We start from the raw sequence: 27,267 nt of genomic DNA, 5'->3' as shown, positions 1-27,267 counted from the left end.
AGATATGGATGTAGATCCAGGTAAGTCCACACCACAGCTCCACGCCTTTGTGTCCCTGCACTTTATCATTCTGGACAGGGGCTTTGTTTATCCCATTTTATCAGTAACTGGCATAGCTACAAGGGCCCCCTAAACCCACAAATAAAGGTATACTGCACTTTAAGTATACCCAAAATTTAAAAATAATACTTAGATAAGATTACTAGAGAATAAATCACTATTGAAAAGGATTTACATGGGGACTCCTTTATCCCTCCTCATCAGTGATCCCAAAGCACTGAAAACAGTAATTGTTTTATAAAATTTGTTTTGCCACAAACAGACACCTACTTAAGCCAAATTGAATATTAATGATTTCATAGCTATACTTTATGTCTATTGCATAATAAATATTGTGTGAATGAATGATTCCTGTTTGGTTCTAGGATATTTTGATATATAACTTTCTTCCAACATTTCTTTGAAGACAGAAATGTCTGAAACCTTCTGCTAATAATATATGTTGTCAGTACTTGAGAGTGACAGGGGGCTGGCCAGTTAGCTCAGTTAGTTAGAGCATGGTGCTGATAACACCAAGGTCAAAGATTTGGATTCCCATACCAGCCACTAGAAAAAAAATAATTAACACTAAGATTATTCTCTGGGAATTGAACTTTACAACCAATAAAAAGTGAATCGGGGGCCGGCCCTGTGGCTCACTCGGGAGAGTGCGGTGCTGATAACACCAAGGCCATGGGTTCGGATCCTATATAGGGATGGCCGGTTTGCTCACTGGCTGAGCGTGGTGCTGACAACACCAAGTCAAGGGTTAAGATCCCCTTACTGGTCATCTTTTAAAAAAAAAAAAAAAAGAGAGTAGCTAGTAGGCATGAATGCTTATATGTGTGTATGTAAGTATGTATAGCTATACACACAAGTATATGTAAATATATATTCTATATATATGTATATATATATTTTATATGTGTTTGTACATATATTTTATATAATTTTGCTATAATAGCAACAACCATTTTTTTTTTTCCTTTTTGTCTTTTTTCGTGACCGGCAACGGGATCGCAACCCTCGGTGTTGCGCCCGCACCTCGCTCAGCCAGTGAGCGGCCGGTCTGTATGTGGGATCCGAACCCTCAGTGGGAGCGCCGCCGCGCTCCCAAGCGGCGTGCGCCACCGGGCCGGCCCGAGCAACAACCATTTAATGAATAAAATTCTTAGTACAAAGTAGCATTGTGCAATTATCTCATTTAACTTTAAAATTTCTAAAGAAAGACTATCAAGGGCCGGCCTGTGGCTCACTCGGTAGAGTGCGGTGCTGATAACACCAAGGCCATGGGTTCGGATCCTATATAGGGATGGCCGGTTTGCTCACTGGCTGAGCGTGGTGCTGACAACACCAAGCCAAGGGTTGAGATCCCCTTACTGGTCATCTTTTAAAAAAAAAAAAAGACTATCAATCAGGAGAGGTTATAAAAAAAAAAAGGGGGGGAGGTTATTCAACCATGCATGGATGGAAAACCGGGGTCAGAAGCAAACACTGGCAAATGCCAGCCTTGTCCAGGTGAGAAGCATCAAGAGCTGATAGCGCCAGTGGCAAAACCATCTTTTTTAGGGGTGTGGGGTAGGTGCAGCAGACCTAGATGGTCTGGTGCCATTTAACATCAGGTTGCCTAATTCCCCATGCTTTGATCTCATGCTCTCCACACAATCTTCTTTTTTTTTTTTTTTTTTTTTTTAAAAAAGCGCCAGTGGCAAAACCATCTTTTTTAGGGGTGTGGGGTAGGTGCAGCAGACCTAGATGGTCTGGTGCCATTTAACATCAGGTTGCCTAATTCCCCATGCTTTGATCTCATGCTCTCCACACAATCTTCTTTTTTTTTTTTTTTTTTTTTCTAAAGATGACCGGTAAGGGGATCTCAACCCTTGGCTTGGTGTTGTCAGCACCACACTCAGCTAGTGAGCAAACCGGCCATCCCTATATGGGATCCGAGCCCGCGGCCTTGGTGTTATCAGCACCGCACTCTACCGAGTGAGCCACGGGCCGGCCCCCAGTCTTCTGATTATGATTTAACTTCCATTAGGCTTGCTATAGAAACTGTTCTGGTCATGCAGACTTTTGAGTATTCTAGCCTCTGTGACAATTATTTCTTACCCTTAATGAATAAACTGATGTTCCAATTTTATTTTCAATAATTAAGGTACGAAATAGGAATGGTAAACTCTAAAGTAATATAATCTGCTGTGGTAGAGGGTTTTTTTTTTCCAATTGTCTTGAACTAGACCCATGCTGTGGTGGTTTTTTAATTGTGATAAAATATACATAACATAAAATGTACCCTTTTAACCATTTTTAACTGTACAGTTCAGTGGTATTAAGTACATTCACACTGTTGTACAACCATCACCACCAACCATCTCCAGAACTTATTCATCATCCCAAACTGAAACTCTGTACCTAATAAACAATTACTTCCCACATCCCCCTCATCTTAGCCCCTAGTATCCACCATTCTACTTTCCATCTCTATGAATTTGTGCTGTGGTGGTTTTAAAACATGTCTGCAAATTCCTTCACACTCCTCCCATTAAGAGGTGGAGTCTATGTTCCCTTTCCCTGCAACTGGACAGGTCTTTCTTTGCTTTGTTTTGTTTTGTTTTTGGCGGCTGCCTGACAAGGGGATCCAAACCTTTGACCTTGGTGTTACAAGACAGTGCTCTAACCAACTGAGCTAATTGGCCAGCCTGGACAGGTCTTTGTAACTGCCTCAAAGAACAGAATTCAGCAGAAGTGACACTGTGAGACTTCGGAGGCTGGGTTAGAAAAGGCCACGCAGTTTCTGCCAGTTGCTCATGGGACACTCGTTCTGGGAGCCTTCAGCTGCCACATAAGAAGTCCAGCTATACTGGATCTGCCATATGATGAGGCCATGTGGGGAGACCACAGAGACAGAAGGACAAAGAATAAGAAAGAGAGAGAATCCAGCAGAGTCCCAGTTTTTTCATTGTTCCCAGCCCAGGCATCGGACATGGAAGTGATAAAGCCTTCTGTTATGGGTTAAATTGTGTCACCCAAAAAGATATGTTGAAATCCTAACCCCAAATACCTAAGAATGTGACCTTATTTAGAAGTAGGAATGTTGCAGATATAATTAGTTAAGATGAAGTCATATTGGAGTAGGCTGAGCCCTTAATCCAATATGGTTAGTGTCCTATGAGAAGAGAAGAGACACAGAGGCAGAAACACACAGGTGAAAGGCCATGAGAAGACTGAGGCATAGACTGGAGTTATGCAGCTACAAGCCACAGAACACCAAGGATTGCTGGCCACCACCAGAAGCTTGGAAGAGGCAAGGAAAGACTTCCCTGGGGCATCAGAGAAAGCGTAACCCTACCAAAACTTTGATTTCAGACTTCTGGCCTCCAGAGCTATGAGAGAATAAGTTTTTGTTGTTTTACGCCACCTAGTTTGTGGTACTTTGTTACAGCAGCCCTAAGAAATGGATACGCCTTCCTTCAAGACAATCTCAGCCCCAGCCACTGCCTGACTTTAACCACATGAGGGACCCTTAGCAAAATTGCCTGACTGAGGCCAGATTCATGAATAAAACTAACAACTGTTATCATTTTAAGCCACTGTTTTGGGGTGGTTTGTTAAGCAATAATAGATAACTGGATTATCTGTCCTCTGCTATTAATATCAGTGACATTAACAAGAGGGTGTTATTTATTCCATATAGACTACCAGCACCTTCCAAGCAATAGCTCCTTGATCCTGGGAAGGAAACCTTTTAGTCATCAGTCATGAACTGATCTGCACTGAATTCTTAATATCTTCTGCCTCCTTCACTTGGCTGGACTGTCTTTGTGGTTCTCTTTCTTTGATAACATTGTAACCAATGCAGAAGGGGGCTTATTCATTTCCAAGTGATTATGGTTATCAATGTTAGATGAGTAACTCCCAGAAAAACCCAAGTTCAAATTTAGTGTCTGTTAAGTGGAAAAGCAGAATACAAAATTGTATGTACATTATGATTATAATTTTCTTGGGGAAAAAGATGCATAAATAGGCTAAAAACTGCAAGGGAACACTGAAGGTCAGTTTTATTTGTTTTGTTTTGTAGGGGCTGGCTGGTGTGAGGATCCAAACCCGTGACTTTGGTGTTATAAGGCTGTGCTCTAAGAAACTGAGCTAACCAGCCAGCCCAACAGTTTTGTTTGAATGGTGTAGACATAATAGTAGCTACCTTTACTAAGCTCTTACTTTGTGACAGGCCCTGTGCCAATCACTTTACAAATATAATCTATAATTCTCACAATTATCCTGTAAGGAGCATACTATGATCTCCACTTTGCAAATGAGGAAACAGGCTCTAAGAGAAATTAAGTAGGAAGGATAAGGTGTTACAGCTGAAAAGTGCCAGAATCTGGTTTCAAACTCAATGTCTGGGCTTAATCTCCCAACCATGAATAGATTTCTCTTCTTTATCTAGTACTGGATTTTTTGGTGGCTGGCCAATATGGGGATCCAAACCTGTGACCTTGGTATTACAAGGCTGTGTTCTAACCAACTGAGCTAAACGGCCAGCCCTAGTGCTGCTATTAAATGAATACATAAATCACAGAGCCCAAAAGTCTGGTGCTGGCACAAAGGTTCCTCTGACTATACTTTCCCTGGCAGTCCTGAAGAAACAGTTGCATGGATATTTCATGGAGAAACAAAACCACATACCTAGATGTAACTGGACATCTTTCACCTCCAGGGTGCTAGACTTGCGATGCCGAGCAAGCTGGCAGGCTGCTGTCACCACACTCTCGATAAAATCATCAGCAATCTGCAACAGCATCTGGGGAAGGCAAAGTGAAGCAGAGTAACCATGACATTGGCAGGGAAGGTTTCTGTTGCTGGGACAACTGTTTTTTGCCTGTATCACATATTTAGTCAGGCTTTCCATCAGAAAGCCTGCAATCAGCATTTGGGCTAAGGAATGAGGGGATGAGGATGAGGAAGACAATAGAAACATTACCCAGGTCAAGAGCAACTCGCCTTTCTGAAGATGTACTTTCCATACTTTCTACTCAGCAGGGATCAACTAACCCAATCACTGCTTCCCACACTTTCTTCAGAATTAGATGGGAAAACAAAAGTGAATCATTATTTTTAAATTTTTTTTTTAAAAGTGACCGGTAAGGGGATCTTAACCCTTGACTTGGTGTTGTCAGCACCACGCTCACCCAGTGAGCTAACCGGCCATCCCTATATAGGGATCTGAACCCGTGGCCTTGGTGTTATCAGCACCACACTCTCCCAAGTGAGCCACGGGGCTGGCCCTCAAAACAATATTTTTTTTGTGTGTGTGTGTGACCAGTAAGGGGATCGCAACCCTTGGCTTGGTGTCGCCCACACTGCGCTCAGCCAGTGAGCGCACCGGCCATCCCTATATAGGATCTGAACCCGCGGTGGAGAGCACCGCTGTGCTCCCAGCACTGCACTCTCCCGAGTGCGCCACGGGGCCGGCCCAAAACAATATTTTTTATTAGCATATTCATTGTTACAAATCATACTTATTCTTTATGCCTTTTATCCAATCTCTCCCTTTCCCCCTCCCTCCCTCCCAAAAAACAATTACCAAAATAGAATTCTAAACCCTGCCAAACTAAAAACTAAGTGTGATGTTAGAATGTAGATATTTTCAGACAATTACCTCCCATCTATCCTCTCTTAAGAAGTAACAAAAAAATGTGCTCTAACAGAAAAAAGGGAGTAAATGAAGAAGATGACGTGGGATCCTGGAAACAAGAGATCCAACACACAGAAAGAGCAAAAAGACCCAGGAAGAGTTTGTGCAAGCAGCCTAAAATTAATCAGACCAGAAGAAGATGAGGGTTTCTGGGAGTGAAGTATACAGGCAAAAAAACCAAAACAGATAAAACCCAAATCAATAGATTAGTTTTCCATTTGGAAAACAACTTTTGGTGTTGTCAGCACCATGCTCAGCCAGCGAGCCAACCGGCCATCCCTATATAGGATCCGAACCCGTGGCTTTCGTGTTATCAGCACCTCACTCTCCTGAGTGAGCCACGGGCCAGCCCGGAAAACAACTTTGATAGGTGTATAACAGAGCTCATAATTGGAGCCAAAAAAAAAAAAAAAAAGGCACAAGAAAACTTTTCTTTTTGGCACCTGGCTGGTATGGGCATCCAAACCCTTGACTTTGGTGTTATAAGAAAAACTAAGTAAATAAAAAAGATTCTATCACTAACTTCAAGAAAATAAGTTGTACAAGAAAGGAGGTAATCATAGACATGATTTAGCTAAGTGAACAGTATTTATATAGTGAGTAAAGTAAAAGTACTGATATCTGAGGTATTCAAAAGTTGTAACAAAACTGCATTGGAAAAATGAGAGAAAGGAACGTTCTATGGCATATGTGTGAGTGATATAACAAAATTCTCATCTACCATAACGGGAAGTCAATAGACCATTATAAAGTGAATGAATCAAAGAATATCTGCTTAAGTACATTACAGTCACATGTCACTTAATGACAGGGATACGTTCTGAGAAATGTGTCAGGCAATTTTGTTGTGTGAACATCTTAGAGTGTGCTTATACAAACCCAGATGGTATAGCCTACTACACTCCTAAGCTTTATTGTATAGCCAATGGCTCCTAGGCTACAAACTGTACATCATATCATTGTACTGAATACTGTAGGCAATTGTAACACAATGGTAGGAATCTGTGTATCTAAACATAGAAAATGTACAGTGGAAATACTATATTATAATCTTATGCAACCACCCTTTTGCATGTGATTTTTTGTTGACCAAAACGTCATTATGTGGCAGATAACTATACTTAGAAATATGGAGGAATATTATTATTCAAATAGCTAAAATCATTGAAAGTGGGTGCCTTTCAATGATCAAAAAATGATCAAAAGACATACACTGAAGTGCAGCAACAGACTATCACTTTTTTGACAGGCAAAAGTAGCAGCAGCTACTAGGTATAAAAAGTGCTAGGCATTCCCCTAGGTGACTCATATAAATTATTCTACAGCCGTCTTACAATAACCCTGTAGGTAAATAACATCATAACCTACCAACATAGGAGGAAACTGAATCTCAAAAAGTTTAAGTGACTTGTCCACAGCTACACAGTTGGTAAGTGGCAGAGCCAAGATTCAAATTCAGATTTGTCTGCGTCTACAGTCTGTGCTCTTAACCACTATACTATACCAGCTGTCAGGGACACAGTCTTTGTGGTACCAAACCCCACCTTACCTCCTCCACATCTTCATCCAACTGCTCATTAGGATCCACTTCTCTTACTAAGTCCTGTAATTTCTTCTTGGTCAATACCTAAAGTTAATTGGGAGAAGATTTTTCAGCCACATATTAAAGAAATAAAACAACTCATTACCCCTTAATGAAGGAAGGCTGTCAAGTTGTTGGGTTTCGTTTCTATTTTCCAAAAAGTTCACAGTCTGGTCTACCTGGTTGTACTGCTACAAGACTACACTGTCAAGACAGAGGCAGCCTAGGGAAAAGCAGAAAGAGCCATTTGGAAAAGAGGCCAGCATCCAGCATCCAAGGCCAGCACCAGGCAGTTTATTTCAGCTGCATTTCTTTTTCTCACTGTGCATCACCTCCCCTCTATGTTAAGCAAGTTGTGATTTCCTGATCACCACAAATTGTACCATGCCTCTGTTGCCTTTGGACATGTTCTTTCTCCCTTCTTCCTACATGCTCAGCTCATGGTGCCTCCTATTCGATACCTTTCCTAACCCACCCAGGTAAAAGCAACCACTTTCTTCTTTGGCCTCTGTGCACCCTTCGATCATGGTGCATACTTATAAACATGCCTGTCTCTGACTAAATAGGCTAAAAACTCGCTAAGGGCAAGGAACATGTGTTCATCTCTGTATAACTAAATGTTGTATAAGTATGTACAGCTACCATCCTTCTTTCATAAAGGAAATGTCATGTTACATATATATGCTATTAAAAAATGACCAAAAGGGCCGGCCCGTGGCTCACTTGGGAGAGTGTGGTGCTGATAACACCAAGGCCACAGGTTTGGATCTCATATAGGGATGGCCGGTTAGCTCACTTGGGAGAGCGTGGTGCTGACAACACCAAGTCAAGGGTTAAGATCCCCTTACTGGTCATCTTTAAAAAAAGAAAAGAAAAATTTTAAAATAAATATTTTTAATGATGTCTTAGATCTATCCATTCTTCTCCATTTTACCATCATCACCTAATTCAAGCCTTTGCTACATGTCTTGATTTATTGAAAAAAGTCTTAGAATTGGTCTTCCTCCCTTCCTCCCAGTCTACTCCCCTTTCTTACACCACTTGTCCCCTCACTGCCAAGTTAATCCTAAGACTTACTACTTTTATTATGTTCCTCTTACTCCCCTATTAAATATCTGCAAAGATTGTCTATTGCCTTAAAGTTCTAACGGAAACTTACTAGTATAGGCCTCCTATGTTCTGCCTATCCTGTTCTTCTCCACTAGACTCCATATTCAACATAGGTTGGTCTCCTGACTATCGGCCCAACCCTCCTCCATTCACCTTTGCTAGTCCCTCTACCCATTCTCTTGAAATGTTGTCACCTCATCCATTCTATCCAGCCTATAAGACCCAAATCAAGTGATTATACTTATTTCTTGTGGCTTTGAAGAGCAGAATCAGGATCATAGGTAAAAAGAGGGAAGAAGATTTTAGAATCACTGCAGAAAATTAATAATAGCAGCAAATGGATGAATTGGAAAAAGGAATGACTGTAGGCCAGAGTACTTTTATTATAGGAATAATGAACCCGTTTATTACATTATTCAACAATTGCATAGCTGACACATATATAAAACACCTGTTATAGGCAAGGTATTGTGTTAGTGTATGTGTGTGCATGGATGTATGTATATATGCGTACACACAACCATGTAAACACTGATAAACACTGCACGTGATAGCTCAATAAAGAACGTTAAAATTCTAGAGGAGAGAAAAGACCTTCTTTTTCAGCTGAGAGGAAAAAGCAGTATCTGAGATGGACATCTCTCAAAGCATTACTGGTTCAAATAACAAATAAGAGGTGTCTACAGAAAGCAAAAAGTAAGAGGATGATACCTGATTGTTTTCAGGGCTAAGACGACCTCCTGTCCCAGGAGTGCCAGGTATCTTTACCACTGTAGTGCTATTGGCCATGGAGCCTTGTGGAGGGGTACTGGCTGGTTCAGGTTTTATGGATGAGAAATTAGAGAGGTTGATTAGGGCTGAGGGGCCAAACTGGTTCATAATCTGTCGAGCTTTGGACTTCAGCTCATAGAGCTTATCGAGATCCTGTTTCTTTTTGGAGCTGTGAGGACCAAGGCCAATCAACTGGAGGAGAAAACATGAGAATTAGTTCTAGAAGCACCTGTAATAAAGTATGAGTTTTGAAAGTAAAACTATATGAGGTCTGTCACACTTTGGAGGGTCTTCAGTATATCTGGGATGGTGACCATTTGATACCTACATATTAAAAATGGAGGGAATAAAGAATGTTCATTGCTCTCACCTGATATTTAGAAACCATCTCTTCTCCAAAAGCTAAATGAAATAGTCCACAAAATTGAAATAAGGAAGAAAGTAAGTGGAATGAGGAAGAAAGTAAATGGAATTATATACAAAAATAAAGTAGAATAAGCAAGATGTTTTTGAGGACTTTGTGAGAATAGAATACTTGGCTAAGTACTACATGCATCATTTTTTAAACATCAAATAATGTTAAGTTCAAATAAATCAAGGCACAATCACAAACTTAAAACCCAGTCACAAAGCTTACAGAACAGATTAGTTCATTTTGGCATTTCAAAACATGCTTAAGCCTATGTCAGGGCTATGCCCAATAAACACAATTTTTAGCAGTTGTTAAAAGTAAGCTCTTCTTTATCATCAAGAGCAATTTTCCTCTGAGTGTTAGCAATCTTTAAGTACATGCAGAGACCCTAGCCTGGAGCAGCCAAGACTCCTAAATCTTAGAGCCATCAGGTTGACTATGTGGACATCAGCTTTGGTGTCATCAGGATCAGAAGCACATTCACCAAGTTCTGCCCACAGTGGCCTCAAAGAGCCTACTTACAGCTATTTGAGTGTCTAGATCTTTAATTACATCAGCAACAGCTGTGAGTCCGGTGAAATGAGAGGCAGCCATTTTCAAAAGCTACCTGTAAATGAACAACTGGCATGAAGCACCACTCTTGCCACAGAACCACTTCAGTTGCATGATCTGGCACATCTTCACTGACCAGGATCCAGACAAACTGGATGCAGAAAAACATATCTCCTTGTCCCTACTGGGGGCCAAGAAAAACATGTTCATGAAAGAGATTTTTTTCACGAACAAGTTTAAAATTAAGGAATGATTACAGTACATATAGACTATCTTCCTATAAAATGAACGTTCTATTGTTAGGGATCTATTACAGCATATGAAATACGACATTGGGCAAAACTATGGGATTTGAACTTGCAGGAATCATGTCAATGGCTTTCAGAACTTGGTAAAGCTCAGTAACCTGAATGTGTATCTGTATCTATTCTATTCTTGCCTGTGTTAGAGTTCCTCCCCAACTCATTGTCTAACTTTTTTTTTTTTTTCCTTTTTGTCTTTTTTCGTAACCGGTAACGGGAAACCCTCGGTGTCGCGCCCATACCGCGACCGGCAACGGGATCGCAACCCTCGGTGTCGCCCCCGCACCGCGCTCAACCAGTGATCAACCAGTGAGCAGACAGGTCTCTATATGGGATCCGAACCCTCAGCGGGAGCGCCGCCGCACTCCCAAGCGCCACACTCTACTGAGTGCGCCACCGGGCTGGCCCCTAACTTTCTAATATAAGAAATCATCTTCTTCTGGTTTACCCTTAATAAAAGCAATTACCTATGCACTGGGTAAACAACCAAGAGAAACAAGGCTGTCTTGTTGGCCAAGAGCCAGCTGATGGGGACATCAGAATATCGGGATCATGTTTTTTTTTTAACTATATGTTGCCCATGCCTCCTTCTCCCCTACCCACAAATGTTACCAGTGGAAGGGTCAGGATAGGAAAAGATTATTAACCTGATAATAGTTGCTCTAATGTTATAAAAGCAAACTATTTTCCCAGAGCAAGTTATGCAAAAACTTAACTAAAGATTATCAAACAACCCTCATCACTCTAGCTCACAATGAACATAGATACCTCTCAAATAACATTCGCACACCTTCAAGGGACTTTCCAAATAATTCTGAGTATTGCTCAAAATAAGTGGAGACTTTTTTTGTAATAGAGATATTTTGTATAATGAGAATTTCTATTGTAAGTCCTGGAGACAAAAAATATGGGCTATCTACACAGTAGCAAACATGAATAATCACATACCAATTTAGGAATTGCCAATTAACCTTAAGAAATAGCTCCAATGTTCCTATACTGGCCAGCCACCCAAAAAGAAAAAGAAAAAAGAAAATGGTGTGAGAAATATCAAACTTTCCCTCTAAGAAACTATACTGCAGTTTACTACAGTCATTGACCTTAACGAAAAGCGAACAATACTTTTGAATTTTCAATAGTTCTGGCTAAGTGAGCTACTTCTTCCTATAAAAACAAAACAAAACAAAGGTGATGATAACCAGACACCCACTAACAGGCTGACACTACCCTTAGTTTTCTACACTGTTCCTTTATATGGTTGGATTTAAACACATTTGTTTCTTTCTTTTTTTCTTTTTCTTTTGTCATTTGGTCTTTGGATTTTTTTTTTTTTAATAAAGATGACTGGTAAGGGGATCTGAACGCTTGACTTGGTGTTGTCAGCACCACACTCTCCCAAGTGAGCCAATCGGCCATCCCTATATAGGGATCCGAACCCATGGCCTTGGTGTTATCAGCACCACACTCTCCCAAGTGAGCCACGGGCCAGCCCCTTGTCTTTGGATTTAAACGCATTTGGGTGGATGGTAATTACGTGGGTTTATACAACCGTCAAACTCATCACATTGAACGTTTAAGATCTGTGCATTTTACTGTATGTAAATTATACCACAATTAAAAATAATAAATCAGTGGGCTGGCCCGTGTCTCACTTGGGAGAGTGTGGTGCTGACAACACCAAGTCAAGGGTTAAGATCCCCTTACTGGTCATCTTTTAAACAATAATAATAATAAATAAATTTTAGGGGCTAGCCAGTTAGCTCAGTTGGTTAGAACATGCTGTAGTAACACCAAAGTCAAGGGTTCAGATCCCTATACTTGCCAGCCACCAATAAAATAAATAAATAATAATGATATTTCTTTTTTTTTAAATAGATGACCGATAAAGGGATCTCAACCCTTGGCTTGGTATTGTCAGCATCACGCTCAGCCAGTGAGCTAACCGGACATCCCTATATAGGATCCGAACCCATGCCTTGGTGTTATCAGCAGCGCACTCTCCTGAGTGAGCCACGGGCCAGCCCTAATAATGATAAATTTTGAACAAAAATCATATACTAGAAACAATATAGAAGGTTTAAAAAATTCTGAAATCTAAACTTCATACTTTATACAAAAATTAACTCAAAATAAGGACCAGCCCGTGGTTCACTTGGGAGAGTATGGTGCTGATAACACCAAGGCCATGGGTTCGGATCCCTATGTCGGGATGGCCAGTTAGTTTGCTTGGGAGAGCGTGGTGCTGATAACAGCAAGTCAAGGGTTAAGATCCCCTACTGGTCACCTTTAAAAAAATAAAATAAAATAACTCAAAATAGACTTACATGTAAAATTTACAACCCAAATTGGCCAGTTAGCTCAGCTACTTAGAGCGTGGTACTGGTAACACTGAAGTTGTAGGTTTGGATCCTGGTACTGGCCAACAACCAAAAAAATTTAAAAAATAGGAGAAAACTTCTGGATTCAGTTAGGCAAGGGGTTCTTAGACTTGACACCAAAAACATGATCCATAAAAGGAAAAATTGATAAAGTGGCCCTCATCAAAATTAAAAACATTTCCTCTGTGAAAGCACGTGTGGAAAGGAGGAAAAGAGAAGCTACAAACCGGGAGAAAATAATTACAAACTATACATCCAACAAAGGACTAATATCTAGCATATATAAAGAACTCTCAAAACTCAACATTTAAGGCCTTTCTAAAGATGATCCAAAACTTAGGAGCCACAAAAGAAAAGACGGATATGTTCAATTACATAAAAATAAAAAATGTCTGCATGGCAACAAACATCATAAAGTTAAAGGACAAAAGACAATCTAGGAAAAAAGAAAAAGAACAATCTAGAAAAAATATATGTAACACCTTTTATATATTAAAAATACCTACAAAAATTAATTTAAAAAAAACAAAAATAAAAATACCTACAAATCAGGTTAGAATGTGATGTTGATAACATCAAAATCAAGGGTTCAGATCCCCTTCCTGGCCAGCTGCCAAAAATAAATAAATAAATAAAAATACCTACAAATCAAAAAACACCCAACTACTCAAAATGAAAATTGCAAAAATATTACAGTACAAGAAAAAGAAATTCAAATGGCTCTTAAAATAATAAAATAATCCTTATTTTCATTTATAATAAAAGTGCGAATTAAGATTACATGCTACTATGTATTCCCCATTCAACAATGATCAAAAAGTTTTATATATAATATGTTTGAAAAGTTATGGAGAAATAGTCATTTCACATGTTTTTGGGATGGGCGGAGTATAAATTAATTATAGGTCTCTATAACAGACTACTTGGCAGTATTTACCAAAATTAAAAAAGTATATACTGTTTTGATCCCATAGTTCCATTTTAGTAATTTATATTATAGCCTAACTTACATATGAATAGAATACTACACATACAAGAAATTTCAACCTAAATGTACATTAAAAGTAATATAGTTAAATAAATTAGGGTAATAAAATAAAAATGAAATGAAAATAAATAAATAAGTAAATAAGGGTATAACTATATAATGAACTCCATTAAAAAAGAATGAGACCCATGAAAATAAAATGCTAAGTGAAAGAAACCAGTCACAAAAGACCACATATACACTCGCCAGGTACAAAAACAAACACACAAAGACCACATATTATATGATTCCATTTATATGAAATGTCCAGAATAGGCAAATCTGTAGAGACAGAAAGTAGATTAGTGGTTGCCTATGGTAGGAGCATGTGGGAGAGGAATAGGGATTGACTGCTAATGGGTATAGGGTTTCTTTAAGGGGGGACAAAAATAATCTAAAATTAGATTGCTCAGCTCCTACAATAGAGGTAAAAAAAGTAAACAAATAAAAATAATAAAATTAGATTGTGGTGATGGCTACACAACCTTGAATGCAACAAGAAAACCCACTAAATTGTACACTTTTTTTTTTTTTTTTAAAGATGACCGGTAAGGGGATCTCAACCCTTGGCCTGGTGTTGTCAACACCACGCTCAGCCAGTGAGCCAACCGGCCATCCCTATATAGGATCCGAACCCGTGGCCTTGGTGTTATCAGCACTGCACTCTCCCGAGTAAGCCACAGGCCGGCCCTAAATTGTACACTTTAAATTGGTGAATTGTTATGATATGTGAATTATATCTAATAAAGCCATTTTCTTTTTTTTTTTTTCCTTTTTGTCTTTTTTACTGACTGGTAACGGGATCGCAACCCTCAGTGTCGTGCCTGCACCGGGGACCGGCAATGGTATCACAACCCTTGGTGTTGCGCCCGCACCGCGCTCAACCAGTGAACGGGAACCAGTCTCCACATGGGATCCGAACCCTCGGCGGGAGCGCCGACACGCTCCCAGGTGGCGTACTCTTCAGTGCGCCACCGGGCCAGCCCTCTTTTCTTTTTTTTAAAAGATGACCGGTAAGGGGTTCTTAACCCTTGACTTGGTGTTGTCAGCACCACGCTCACCAGTGAGCTAACCGGCCATCCTTATATGGGATCTGAACCCATGGCCTTGGTGTTATCAACACCACACTCTCCCGAGTGAGCCATGGGCCGGCCCCTAATAAAGCTGTTTTCTGAAAAAATAAAGAAGCTCATGAAATGCTCTCCAAGATACACTATTCAGTGAGATGCAAGGTATAAAATAATGAGAAAACTTTGCTATCATTTATTAAAACAGCACACACAGGGCCGGCCTGGTGGCGCACTGGATAGTGCGCCGCTTGGGAAGTGCGGCGGCGCTCCCGCCCGAGGGTTCGGATCCCACATACAGACCGGTTCCCGCTCACTGGCTGAGCGAGGCGCGGGAGCAACGCCGAGGTTTGCAGTCCCGTTGCCGGTCCCCGGTCCGGTACGGGGGCAACACTGAGGGTTGCGATCCGTTGCCGGACACGGAAAAAAGACAAAAGACAAAAGACAAAAAAAAAAAAAAAACAGCACACACAGATACACAGTTGTAACTGCATAAAGTATTCCTGGAAAGATACATAAGAAGCTGGTAAGAGTGGTCACCTTGGGAGGTGGGGGACTGTTGGTATCTGGGTGGCCTATGGGACCAAGGTGGGAGAGACTTATTTTTCATTGCATACCCCAAACTCTATACTACATGCATACATTATCTATGAAAAAAAATTAAACTACTGTTTAGATTATTTGCTCTGAAGAAATAGATAATATTGACACATTTTTAGTACAAAAAATATAGCAGTAGCAACAAAAACGAACCTTGACCTACATCTCACACTTCATACAAAAATAAATTCAAAACTGACAATAGACCTAATGTAAAAATTAAAAGTATAAAACTTTTAGAAGAAAGCATAGGAGAAAATCTTTTTTTTTTTTTTTTTCCTTTTTGTCTTTTTCCGTGTCCGGCAACGGATCGCAACCCTCAGTGTCGCCCCCGTACCGGACCGGGACCAGCAACGGGATCGCACCCCTCGGTGTCGCTCCCGCGCCTCGCTCAGCCAGTGAGCGGGAAGCGGTCTGTATGTGGGATCCGAACCCTCGGCGGGAGCGCCGCTGCACTTCCCAAGCGGTGCACTGTAGCAGTGCGCCACCGGGCCGGCCCCGGAGAAAATCTTTATGACTTCATGTTAGTCAGAGTTCTGTTTTTTAGGGCCGGCCTGTGGCTCACTTGGGAGAGTGTGGTGCTGATAACACCAAGGCCACGGGTTCGGATCCCTATATAGGGATGGCCAGTTAGCTCACTTGGGAGAGTGTGGTGCTGACAACACCAAGTCAAGGGTTAAGATCCCCTTACCGGTCATCTTTAAAAACAAACAAACAAAGAAGAAAAAAAAACTTATATTCACACAAAAATCTGTATGTGAATGTTTATAGCAACATTATTCACAGTTGTCAAAAACTGGAAACAACCCAAATGTTTTTCATCTGGTGAATGGATTAACTATGATACATCGATACAATGGAATACTACTCAAAAATAGAAAGGAAAAATGGGGCCGGCCTGGAGGCGCACTCGGTAGAGTGCGGCACTTGGGAGCGTGGCGGCGCTCCCGCTGAGGGTTTGGATCCCATATAGAGACCGGTCCGCTCACTGGTTGAGCGTGGTGCGGGCGTGACACCGAGGGTTGCGATCCCGTTGCCGGTCACGGTACGGGCGCGACACCGAGGGTTGCGATCCCGTTACCAGTCACGAAAAAAGACAAAAAGGAAAAAAGGACTACTGATACAAGCAACAACGTGAAGGGACTAGCCAATTAGGTCATTTGTTAACAAGGTAGTGTTGGTAACACCAAGGTCAAGGTTTGGATGCCTGAACCAGCCAGCTGCCAAAAAAAAAAAAGGCAACAACATAGATGAATCTTACATGCATTATGCTAAGTAAAAAAGATTATGATTCCATTTATATGACACTCTGGAAAAGGCATAGTTATAGGGATAGAGAACAGATTAGTAGTTGCCAAAGGGGCTGGGGTGGAGGAGGGCTTGGCTATAAAGTAGCAGCATAATTAAATGTGGGGAGCAGGTACAACTGTTCTGTATTTTGAATATTGTGGTGCTTACATGACAGTATGTATTTCTCATGTTCTATGAATTGTGACTGTACCCCCAAAAGAGTTTTATTAAATGTAAGATTTAAAATAAATTTTAAAAAGTAAAACAAAACATCACAACCTGATCACAATGGTCTATGACTCCATGTCCACAATACCTGTTTACTGACAACTTTCATCAGGCCCAATTGTGGATGATGGTGACCAAGCATGATGGAATGAAGTGACTTTAAATAACTTAAATTCCATGATGTAATATACCATAACTGCTTTGGGGCTACTCAAATTTCTAACTCTCACTTCCTCAGAATGCCAAGAGATAAGGATGTACTACTGTGTAAAAACAGTGGCATTAACTGTGGACAGTTTGGGAACAATTGTAATACTTAACTCCCTTACTATCACCTACTATGTGAAAATTATGTGCCATGAGATTCACAAAGTAAGTCCAGAAAGTCTATACCCTAATGACCTACAGTTGAAAATACTTAATAATTTGGGGCCAGCCTGTGGCTCACTTGGGAGAGTGTGGTGCTGATAACACCAAGGCCACGGGTTAGGATCCCTATATAGGGATGGCCCGTGGTTCACTTATGAGAGTGTCATGCTGACAACACCAAGGCCATGGGTTTGGATCCCTATATAGGGATGGCCGGTTGCTCACTTAGGAGAACGTGGTGCTGACAACACCAAGTCAAGGGTTAAGATCCCCTTACCAGTCATCTTTTTTTTTAAAAAAAAGAAAGAAAATAGTTAATAATTCTATCAAAACAAGATTGAATGGCTGTGAGTTCAATAAAATAACCAGGTCTCTCCTCCCTCTCCCGACCTGTCATATTTAAATTGTGGTTTGACAGGCTGAGAATGACAAGCCCTAATTGCTCTCCTTTTAACAACCTTGTACCTCAAACAGAAATCCAGTTGCAACCCTATTATTGTACTGAGAGGATATGATTTTCTCAGAGGGTAGGAAGTTGGGAAGACTTCGCAATAGTTTTAAGACCCTGGCCTTCTCTGGGTATCTGTTTCATTAACTCTTAAAAATAAAAAACAAAAAAATCTTACCAGCCAGCCACTAAAACAAAAACAAAAACAAAAACAAAAAGTGAAGGGAACCGAGGAATAGAAGACCAGATTGTCGGGGCCGGCCCGTGGCTCACTCGGGAGAGTGCGGTACTGATAACACCAAGGCCCCGGGTTCGGATCCCATATAGGGATGGCCGGTTTGCTCACTGGCTGAGCGTGCTGCTGACGACACCAAGTCAAGGGTTAAGATCCTCTTACCGGTCATCTTTAAAAAAAAAAAAAAAAAGAAGACCAGATTGTCTTTAAAACCTTTTAACCTCTGAAATGTTTAGAAATGTATTATTTAAATAAAATACTGGAGTCAAGGGACTAGCTGCTTGACCACATAAAAGCCCTATTATTGTGGTGCATGACTTGACTTAATGACTGGGTTTTCTACCTGGCTGTTTCTCTCCTGTCTGGCTTGTAGATCTATCTAAACAAGCTCATATTTCCCAGTCTAAATAAACCAAAAAGAATCAATTACAGTATTTGCAGTCTGTGAGACTTGAGAGCAACAGAAACATAGGGTTTTTTCCCAGTTTGAAGGTAATGCTGTGGTTGGCTACTTTGATTCTGTGCAGGCAGGTTTGACTTAACAGAAAGGTAATATAGGCGGAGCATCCCCAATCTGAAAATCCGAAACGTTTTGAATGCCAACACGACACTCAAAGGAAATGTAATTGGAGAATTTTGGATTTTGGATTTGGGATGCTCAACTGGTAAATATAATGCAAATATTCCAAAATCCAAAAATACCTGAAATCTGGGTTGGCCAGTTAGCTCAGTTGGTTAGAGCACAGTCTTAAAACACCAAGGTCACGGGTTTGGATCCCCACACCACCCAGTGGCCAAAAACAAACAAAAAGCCCCCAAAAAGTTCTGGTCCCAAGCATTTTGTATAAGGCATACTCAACCTATCTAGTACAGTGATCAAGGACATGGACTCTGGTGTCAGTGTCTGGGTTCAAATACCACCTCTGCCACTTATTAGCTATATGTCCTTCAGCGATTTACCTAATCTCTTCATGTTTCAATTTCCTCATCTGAAAAAAACGGAGTTAATAATAAAATGTAGCTCCTGAAATTGTTTACATGGAATTGACAGTTTACTGAGTTTATGAACCTAAGTCACTAAGAGTGTGTGGCACATGGTAAGCACTAATAAACATATTTGCTAATATTATATATATATGCTCTCACCCATTCTAAATCTGTTATGAAAACCAGTGTATTAAAAAGTTTCTCAGGGCCGGCCCGTGGCTCACTCGGTAGAGTGCGGTGCTGATAACACCAAGGCCCCGGGTTCGGATCCCATATAGGGATGGCCAGTTCGCTCACTGGCTGAGCGTGGTGCTGACAACACCAAGTCAAGGGTTAAGATCCCCTTACCGGTCATCTTTTAAAAAAAATAAAAAATAAAAGTAAAAAAAAAAAAAAAAGTTTCTCAGGGCCAGCCCGTGATGCACTCAGGAGAGTGCAGCGCTGGGAGCGCAGCAGCGCTCCCGCTGCGGGTTTGGATCATATGTAGGGATGACCGGTGCACTCACAGAGCTCACTGGCTGAGCGCGGTGCGGCCAGTCTCAAAAAAAAGGACAAAAATGGGCCGGCCCGTGGCTCACTCGGTAGAGTGCGGTGCTGATAACACCAAGGCCGCGGGTTCGGATCCCATATAGGGATGGCCGGTTTGCTCACTGGCTGAGCGTGGTGCTGACAACACCAAGCCAAGGGTTGAGATCCCCTTACCAGTCATCTTTTTTTAAAAAAAAAAAAAAAAGGACAAAAATAATAATAATAAAAATAAAAATAAAAAAACAGCAGTGGATTAAAACAAAAAAATAGTAGCAGCAAATGGTCGGCAGGAGGTTGATGAGAAGTATTGTGGAAGACCTATGTCAAGAGGGCTAAGTGCACCAGCTGCCCCCCCCCCCCGCCAAAAAAAAGGGCTAGGTGCCATCTCTGAACACAGTTTCTGCATTTATTATGAGCTGGACCAGGCAAATTCTAAAGTCTCTTCCAGCTCTGACAATCAGTATAAGATTTTAGGGCTGGCTGGTTAGCTCAGTTGCTTAGAGTGTGTTGTTTTAATACCAAAGTCAAGGGAGCCCCTTACCAACCAGCCACCAAAAAAAAAAAAAAAAAAAAAAAAAAAAGATTTTAAAGTCCATAGTACAGTTTTCAAAGTATGTCTGCCTCCAACAACCTTGTTTCACAATGCAGACTGTAAACATTGCTGATGTATTACCTCCAAAGTATTTTGGGGCTTTCCACGAAGACCTCCAGTCAAAAGTAATATGTACATGGGCAGGCTGTGGCTCACTTGGGAGAGTGTGGTGCTGATAACACCAAGTCAAGGGTTAAGATCCCCTTACCGGGGCCAGCCCCGTGGCTCACTCGGGAGAGTGCGGTGCTGATAGGGCCGAGGCTGTGGGTTCGGATGCTATATAGGGATGGCCGGTGTGCTCACTGGCTGAGCGTGGTGCGGACGACACTGAGCCAAGGGTTGCGATCCCCTTACCCAGTCATCTTTATATAAAAAAAAAAAAAGTAATATGTCCTATGTTCCTATCTGCTCTAATTCTAACACAATGATTTTCTGATCAGGTACTTTGAAATCCTATTATAACAACTCAGTGAATGCTGGAGCCACAAATAAGTGAGATAGAGTACATGTTGCAAATGTAGATGAGAATGTTAATTCAGGAATAAATTATCATTAATTAAACCATCAAGTACTTTGAAATATTGACATGGCAGGCTTTCCCTCATAATTTGGTGTAAATAAGTTTTGATCATTTGTATATAGGATAGGCACTTGCAAATAGTACAGGCTAATCTACTGGGAAAAAATAGTAGTTTCAATTAAGCCCAATTCTCCCAACCACGTCTTTCACATTTCATTAATCAGAAAGTTAATCCACTTTAAGCCCCTGTTCTTCAAATTAGTCTTTCTTGGCCTCCTAATATATTTAAATTTAAAATTAAATATATTTCATTCCATTGAAGGAAAAGGTCTACGAAGGTCTCATTTTTCTATCTTGAATATCTATGCTTCTGTGTAAACAGAGGAATTTTGTTCTCCGCAAGTACCACACTACATAAAAACCCTAATAAGTTACAGTCCTTAACATTAACAGGAGTCTTAAAAAGGAGGGGGTACTTTCATTCAATAATATGTTTTGTATAACTATTAATTATATTTTGCTAATGGGCAAACATACAGAGTAATCCACTTAGAAAAGTAGAAAACAGGGGGAGGGGGATTAGGGAGAAATTGATAAAGGGCCACAAAAAATGTTTATATTGTGTAATGATAAAATAAAATAAATAAATAAAAGTAGAAAACAGTTTTAGAGTCACAGATAATGGGCTGGGTCACTTAGTACCATATGATTTCGCTCAAAGTACTTAACCTCTCTGAATCTATTTATCTGTACAATGGGATTAACAATATCTAACATGTGGGGCTATGACAATTAAATGACATAATATGTGAAAGTGCTTAAGCTGTGACGGGTTAGTCTGAGTAGGTTTCAGTAAAAGTTATTATTGTTGAAGAAGGGAAGTGACTGGTCCAAGTCTCCTCACCATCCTTATCTAAAAGCCACCATCCCTAGTAAATGCTTGTACTGAAAATACAGGACACAACTTACTTAGTTGCGACTGCCTAAACAGCTTATAAAAATACATAAATAACATTGGGCTTCATTTAAAAGTTTCTTTACTGGTAAGTGACATTCACTGTATTGATGTCAATAGAGTAACTAGACTCAAAAGAAAGTATTAGAATATGTAAAAATTTTTCTCCTGAGTTTGCAAGTAGAATAAAGATTCTAGAAGCATTTATTCGAGGAATATTAACCAAGCATCTCTTATTTGCTATCCACGGTAGGGTACTGTATCAAAATTGTGACCTACCTCATCATTGCCTCACTGTGATACTGAGCCCTCTTTGGATCTTAGCTTCCTTAAACGTAAAACAGGAGTTTTAAAAAGATGATCTTTTCGAACCCTTCCATCTCTGACATTCTTTTATTCGAGGTACAGAGATCTGTGCTCAATCAGGGCTGAGTGGAATGGGACTTAAAGCACTTTTTAAGTATATAACTGAGTTCAAACTGCTTCCAACTTGCTTCCGATTCCTAAGAATGAAGCGGAAAACGAAGATGCTTGCATGTGGACTTCCTAGATTAAGCATCTGACACAAGAAAAGTCTGCCAAAAGCTAAGTGAGCAGCGCGGAGGAGTCGTCTTCCCCTGAATGCATCCTTCATTACTCTGGGTTCAGAGAATACAAGAAAAATGGATCACTATTTCTTTCCCAAACCCTTTCCCTTTTCCCTTGGAAGCTGATCTCACAGCCATGGCCCCTTAGATCCTCCGCTTTTAGGACCTAGGGTCCTCACAGCCCTGTTCCCTCACGGACTCGGAGTCTCAAAGCCCCGATCCCACAGAAGCTCCAGTCTTCACTGCCCGCTTCTGTTCCCTCTGAAACTCAAGTTTTCTCGCCTGCTTCTGCCCCTCTGAAACCTAACTAAGTCTTCGTTGCCCTGTTTTTTATTCCTTTAGGAGCACAGGTCTTCGCTGTCCCGCTTCTGCCTCTTAGGAGCCCAAGTCCTCATTGCTCCACTTTTACCTCTCCGAAGCCCGTGTCTTCTTCACGCCCCATTCCGTTCCGACCCTCTCCTCTTAGAGGAGTGCGGGTCCTCACACTCCTGTCCCTCTCAGACAGCTCTCCTTCAAGTGCTGAAGAACTCATATACGTCCCTGTTCCCTAAGTCCTGTCTGGAGCCCGGGTCCCCACAGCCGCGTCTTCTCCGAGCCCGATTCCCTCAGTCCCGTCCCAAGAGCCTGATGCCTCATAGCCCCGTCTCCTCCACAAGCTGCTTCTTCAAACACCGACCCACGGTAGGTCAGGGTCTCGACTCCCTCCTCCCGCTCTTCTTCCTCAACTGCCAGGGCCCAAGACTCACAGGCAGCAGCGTCTATCTCCCCATGATAAGCGGAGACTGCCCCAGTGAAGCGTTCGTCTCAGCAGCCGGTCCGACTGCGCGGCCCTCCCCGAGTACTTCCGGCACCGTTCCCCGCCTCCAACCCGGAAACGCGCGGCTCTTCCGGCTGGCGGGCACGCGCCTGCCTCGCGCAGGCGCAGATTGCCTTCAGACACGTGGTGGTGGCGTTGGGCTGTTGCTCGGCTGTGATGGTTGAGCTTTTCCCAACCTGTGATTGACTGGCAGTGAAGGGGAGCTCGCGTCTTCTATCCTAGCGTTACGAACCCTGCCCTAGCTGTTGATTCCCGATTCCGCTTGTTGTATCTATCGCTACCACGACCGGTAATTGACACCCTCGGATGGCTTCGAGGTCGCAATTTTTGGTTGGTGCTTTTGTCGTGATACCAGTACGAGGATTCTTACTTGTGACAGCAGCACCCCATAGGAATACTGTTGGACCCCATTAAGGAAGCTGGCAGCATAAGAACCTGGGCACAAGGGAGACTGGCTGTGCCTGTGAATTCGCAATTAATAATAACAGGGGCTGCTCAGTTGGTTAGAGCGCCGCCTTGTAACACCAAGGTCAAGGGTTAGGGTCCTCATACTGGCCAGCCGCCAAAATAAGTAAATAAATAACGGTTGAGCGCTTGCTACCTGCTAGGAGCCGTGCTAAGTTCCTTACTCTGGTATGCCACTTTATCAGTTAGAGGAAACCTGTGAGAGATTAAGCATGGTTCTAGCTAATAAGTGCAGAGTCTCAGTTTGAACTCAGAACTCTCACTCCAAAGGCTGAGCCTGTCCTGTAACTAATTAAGCTCTGATGCTTTCAGTTGGGGGTGGGGGGTATTGGGTGGCTGGCCAGTTTTGGGATCCGACCTTGGTGTTATAACACCGTGCTCTAATCAACTGAGCTAACCGGCCAGTCTAGCTTTCAGTTATGTCATCCATCAAATGATTGGTGAGAAAACTGCTGTGTTTCTGTGTTTTGGTTTTTTGGGCGGCTGGCTAGCACAGGGAATTGAACCCTGGACCTTGGCGTTATCAGCACTGCACTTTAACCACACTTTAACTGAGCTAACCAACCAGCCCTGAGAACTGCTGTTTTCGACCATACGTATACTAGATGCTAAGCATGTACGGAAGACCTAGTTACAACACCTATGGGGTGTCACAGTAAGATGGTGAAGAAGCCACAAACACAAAAGAAATGTATAGAGGGCTGTGATAGCCCAGAGTGAGCAACAGTAGTTGCCAACAGGAGCCAGGAAGAGTTGGCCAGATTGGTGCAGCATCCTGCACTTTCTGTCCTTAAGTCGTCCCATCCTCATCCTACCATTTCCCCAGTCCACCCTCTCTCCACACTGCCACTGATCCAAATTCTCAGACTCAAGGCGTCATCACCATTAGTATTTAAGCCATCTTCCTAGCCTTATTTTCCTGCCAATGCTCTCTTCATTCTCTTTAGGGTCTGGCATACCAATTTTGTTTTTAATTTTTTAATTAATTACAAATATTCATGAGATACAAAGCTGATTGGCATACCAAGTTTTGTTGTTGAACTCCTGTACATCTTTTTTAAGACCCAGTTTGAATGTACGTTCATTCAACAAATGTTATATTGAGTCTCATTGTCTGCCCAGCCTTTTGCTATGTGATGGCTACATACTGGCAACTAAGACGCATGATATCCTTATCTTTAGAGAGCTCACAATCTAGAGTGGAAAACAGACCATTAGCAAGTGTACAGAAAGGTAAGAAGAGAGAATACCAGAGTAAACCAGACTTATCTAGCTGGGTGATGGAGGGCACTGAGCCAAAGCCCTGAGTTAGGGAAGAGCTTAAACTCAAGGACCAAGATGGCCAAGGTTGCTGGAGCTTAATAGGTAATGGGGAGAGACGATGTAGACTGTGTAGTCTACAATGTAGAATATGGTAGAGACTTGGGATTTTATTCAGTGCGCAATGGAAAGGTTAAGCAGAGGAATGAAATTGATTTGTTTTTAAGAGATAACAGTGGGAGCTGGCTAGTTAGCACAGTTGGTTAGAGTGTAGCCTCATAACCCCAAAGTCACAAGCCAAAAAAGAAAAAAACACTGGTGGATTTAGAACTCTCTCACAGACAATTGATGGCTCCCATCTCTGGACTTCCCACCTGTTTATACTACACATCTGCTTTCTATTACAGTGTAAGAGCTGTTTATGTATCTCCCTTCTCTTGTAACTTCTACTTTGTGAAGGGGAAGGACCTCCATATATTATTCAAATATATTAACAAAAGTAAAATGTCTAACAGCCTATACTTTTTGTTTAAAAATGTGTATATGAGGGCTGGCCCGTGGCTCACTCTGGAGAGTGTGGTGCTGATAACACCAATGTCACGAGTTCGGATCCCTATATAGGGATGGCCAGTTAGCTCACAGGGAGAGTGTGGTGCTGACAACACCAAGTCAAGGGTTAAGATCTCCTTACCGGTCATCTTTAAAAAATTAAAATAAATAAATAAATAATAAAAAATGTGTGTATGTATATAATGTGTATGTACATAGAAAACTGTCTGGAAAGATAAACACTAAACTGGGGAAAACATTTTCACATTTTGCAACATTTCTGTACTGTTTCAATTTCTTCACAATTATCACATATCATTTTTATATTAAAAGTATACGTGGGGCTGGCCAGTTAGCTCAGGTGGTTAGAGCACCATGCTATAACACCAAGGTCAAGGGTTTGGATCCCTGTACCCACCACCCGCCAAAAAAAAAAAAAAAGAAGGATATGTGAATGATCACATTTTTGTGCCATTCTGGAAAAGGCAAACTACAGAGCCAGAGAAGAGCACTGGTTGTTAGGGATTAGTAATAGCGGGAAGGGTTAAATGAAAAGTTACCAGAGGGACTTTCTGGGATGTTAGAAATTTTGCTATTTTGGTGATGGTAGTAGGTACATGAGTGTATGAGTTTGTTAAAACTTAGAGAACTCTAGTCAAAAAGGCGAATTTACTCTATGTAAACTATAATTCAATAAACCTGACATTTGGAAAAAGGACGTACATGGAGAAAATTTTTAAATGTTTTTAATACATAAGTAATAAAATTATGCAGTAATAAAATAATTCATCATCCTTTTTAAAAATTAGAACACTAGAAGTAAATCTAAATTTCTGTGTCACTGCCCCTATCCGGATCCCCTCCCTCCTTCCCAGGGGTAATCATTGATATGCGTTCTTCCAGGTCACTTTAAAATTTTCACATATACAAATACATGGCCATAGAATATATATAGCAATGGGTTTTGCGTGCACACCTGCGTGCTCTTAATGACATCAATGGTATCATGGTGGACCCTATTCATCACCTTTTTTCCTGTATCAGTGCAAATACCTACTTCAATCATTCCAGCTGTAGTACTGCCTTATATGTCACATAGTATCATGCTGTACCTTATTCTACAACCCATGTCACTCAATATTTCACACTTTCGAAGTACAGCACGTAGCAACCCACCACATGAACGCATCGTGACATCTGGCTTATGCACTGCCGAGACCTCTACTAGATGGATAGCTAGGGTAACCCAAGTCTGGGTGTTTTCTTTTCCTTTTTTTTTTTTTAACTGACCGGTAAGGGGACCCTAAACATTGACTTGGTGTTATCAGCACCACACTCTCCCGAGTGAGCCACGGGCTGGCCCAAGTCTGCGCATTTCAATTTGGGTAGGGTGAGATTAGCGTCTTCCCCAGTGAGGTAACACAGCCATCTAGAGCAGTCTTCCGCGCCGGGAGACGACTGCCGTGCCGGACAGTTGCCAACGGGAGCCGCCCGCCGCAGCCAGCCCGAGCTCTCCCCGCCACCCGCTCGGCGTCCGCGCGGACCTTCCCAGCAAGCACTGCGTAGATTTGCATATCACTCACATGTTTGCCTTTACTTCTTATACATTCTCCTTCTGATCGTTCTTCTCCGGCTAAGAAGATTTGGAAATTTCTTCCTTAACTTCAGGAACATGGAATAGGAAATTGCTTAAGCTTTGTTTTCACCTTTACCTAAAGATCAGTTCACCAACACTGCCACTGTGTTTTCGGAGTCACTTAAGCAAAAAGGGCTTCTGTCGTGAGTGGCACACGCAGGGCAACCCGATTGCTCTGCGTGCGGAATCGACATCAAGAGATTTCGGAAGCATAATTTTTTGGTAGTTGGGCAGCTGGTGATCGTTGGTCCCGGCGCCCTGGTCTG

The 27,267-nt window shown here is 41.6% G+C and overlaps 1 protein-coding gene across 6 annotated transcripts in view; it reads right to left on the bottom strand.

Moving 5' to 3' along the window:
• TAF12 (TAF12 RNA polymerase II, TATA box binding protein (TBP)-associated factor, 20kDa) overlaps nt 1-26,966 on the bottom strand; it is a 30,537-nt gene extending 3,571 nt beyond the window's left edge. The window contains exons 1-5 of one of the 6 annotated variants that reach the window (XM_008568678.1): nt 23,021-23,069; nt 10,217-10,345; nt 9,138-9,389; nt 7,284-7,361; nt 4,726-4,840 (exon numbers count right to left, since the gene is read on the bottom strand). In XM_008568678.1, the coding sequence (XP_008566900.1) occupies nt 4,726-4,840; nt 7,284-7,361; nt 9,138-9,389; nt 10,217-10,330 (559 nt within the window). In that variant the 5' untranslated portion in view covers nt 10,331-10,345; nt 23,021-23,069. Of the gene's footprint in view, nt 1-4,725; nt 4,841-7,283; nt 7,362-9,137; nt 9,390-10,216; nt 10,346-21,966; nt 22,108-22,683; nt 23,134-26,948 lie in introns of those variants that run through there. The other 5 variants (XM_008568682.1, XM_008568683.1, XM_008568679.1 and 2 more) reach the window with 5 other exon arrangements.
• Between the last annotated feature and the right edge of the window lie 301 nt (nt 26,967-27,267).

Source organism: Galeopterus variegatus, unplaced genomic scaffold (assembly GCF_000696425.1).
Source record: "Galeopterus variegatus unplaced genomic scaffold, G_variegatus-3.0.2 Scaffold431, whole genome shotgun sequence".
In the NCBI taxonomy this organism is placed as follows: Eukaryota; Metazoa; Chordata; class Mammalia; order Dermoptera; family Cynocephalidae; genus Galeopterus; species Galeopterus variegatus.
Note: the sequence above shows the minus strand (reverse complement) of the source record. Positions and strands in the feature narration are given on the sequence as shown.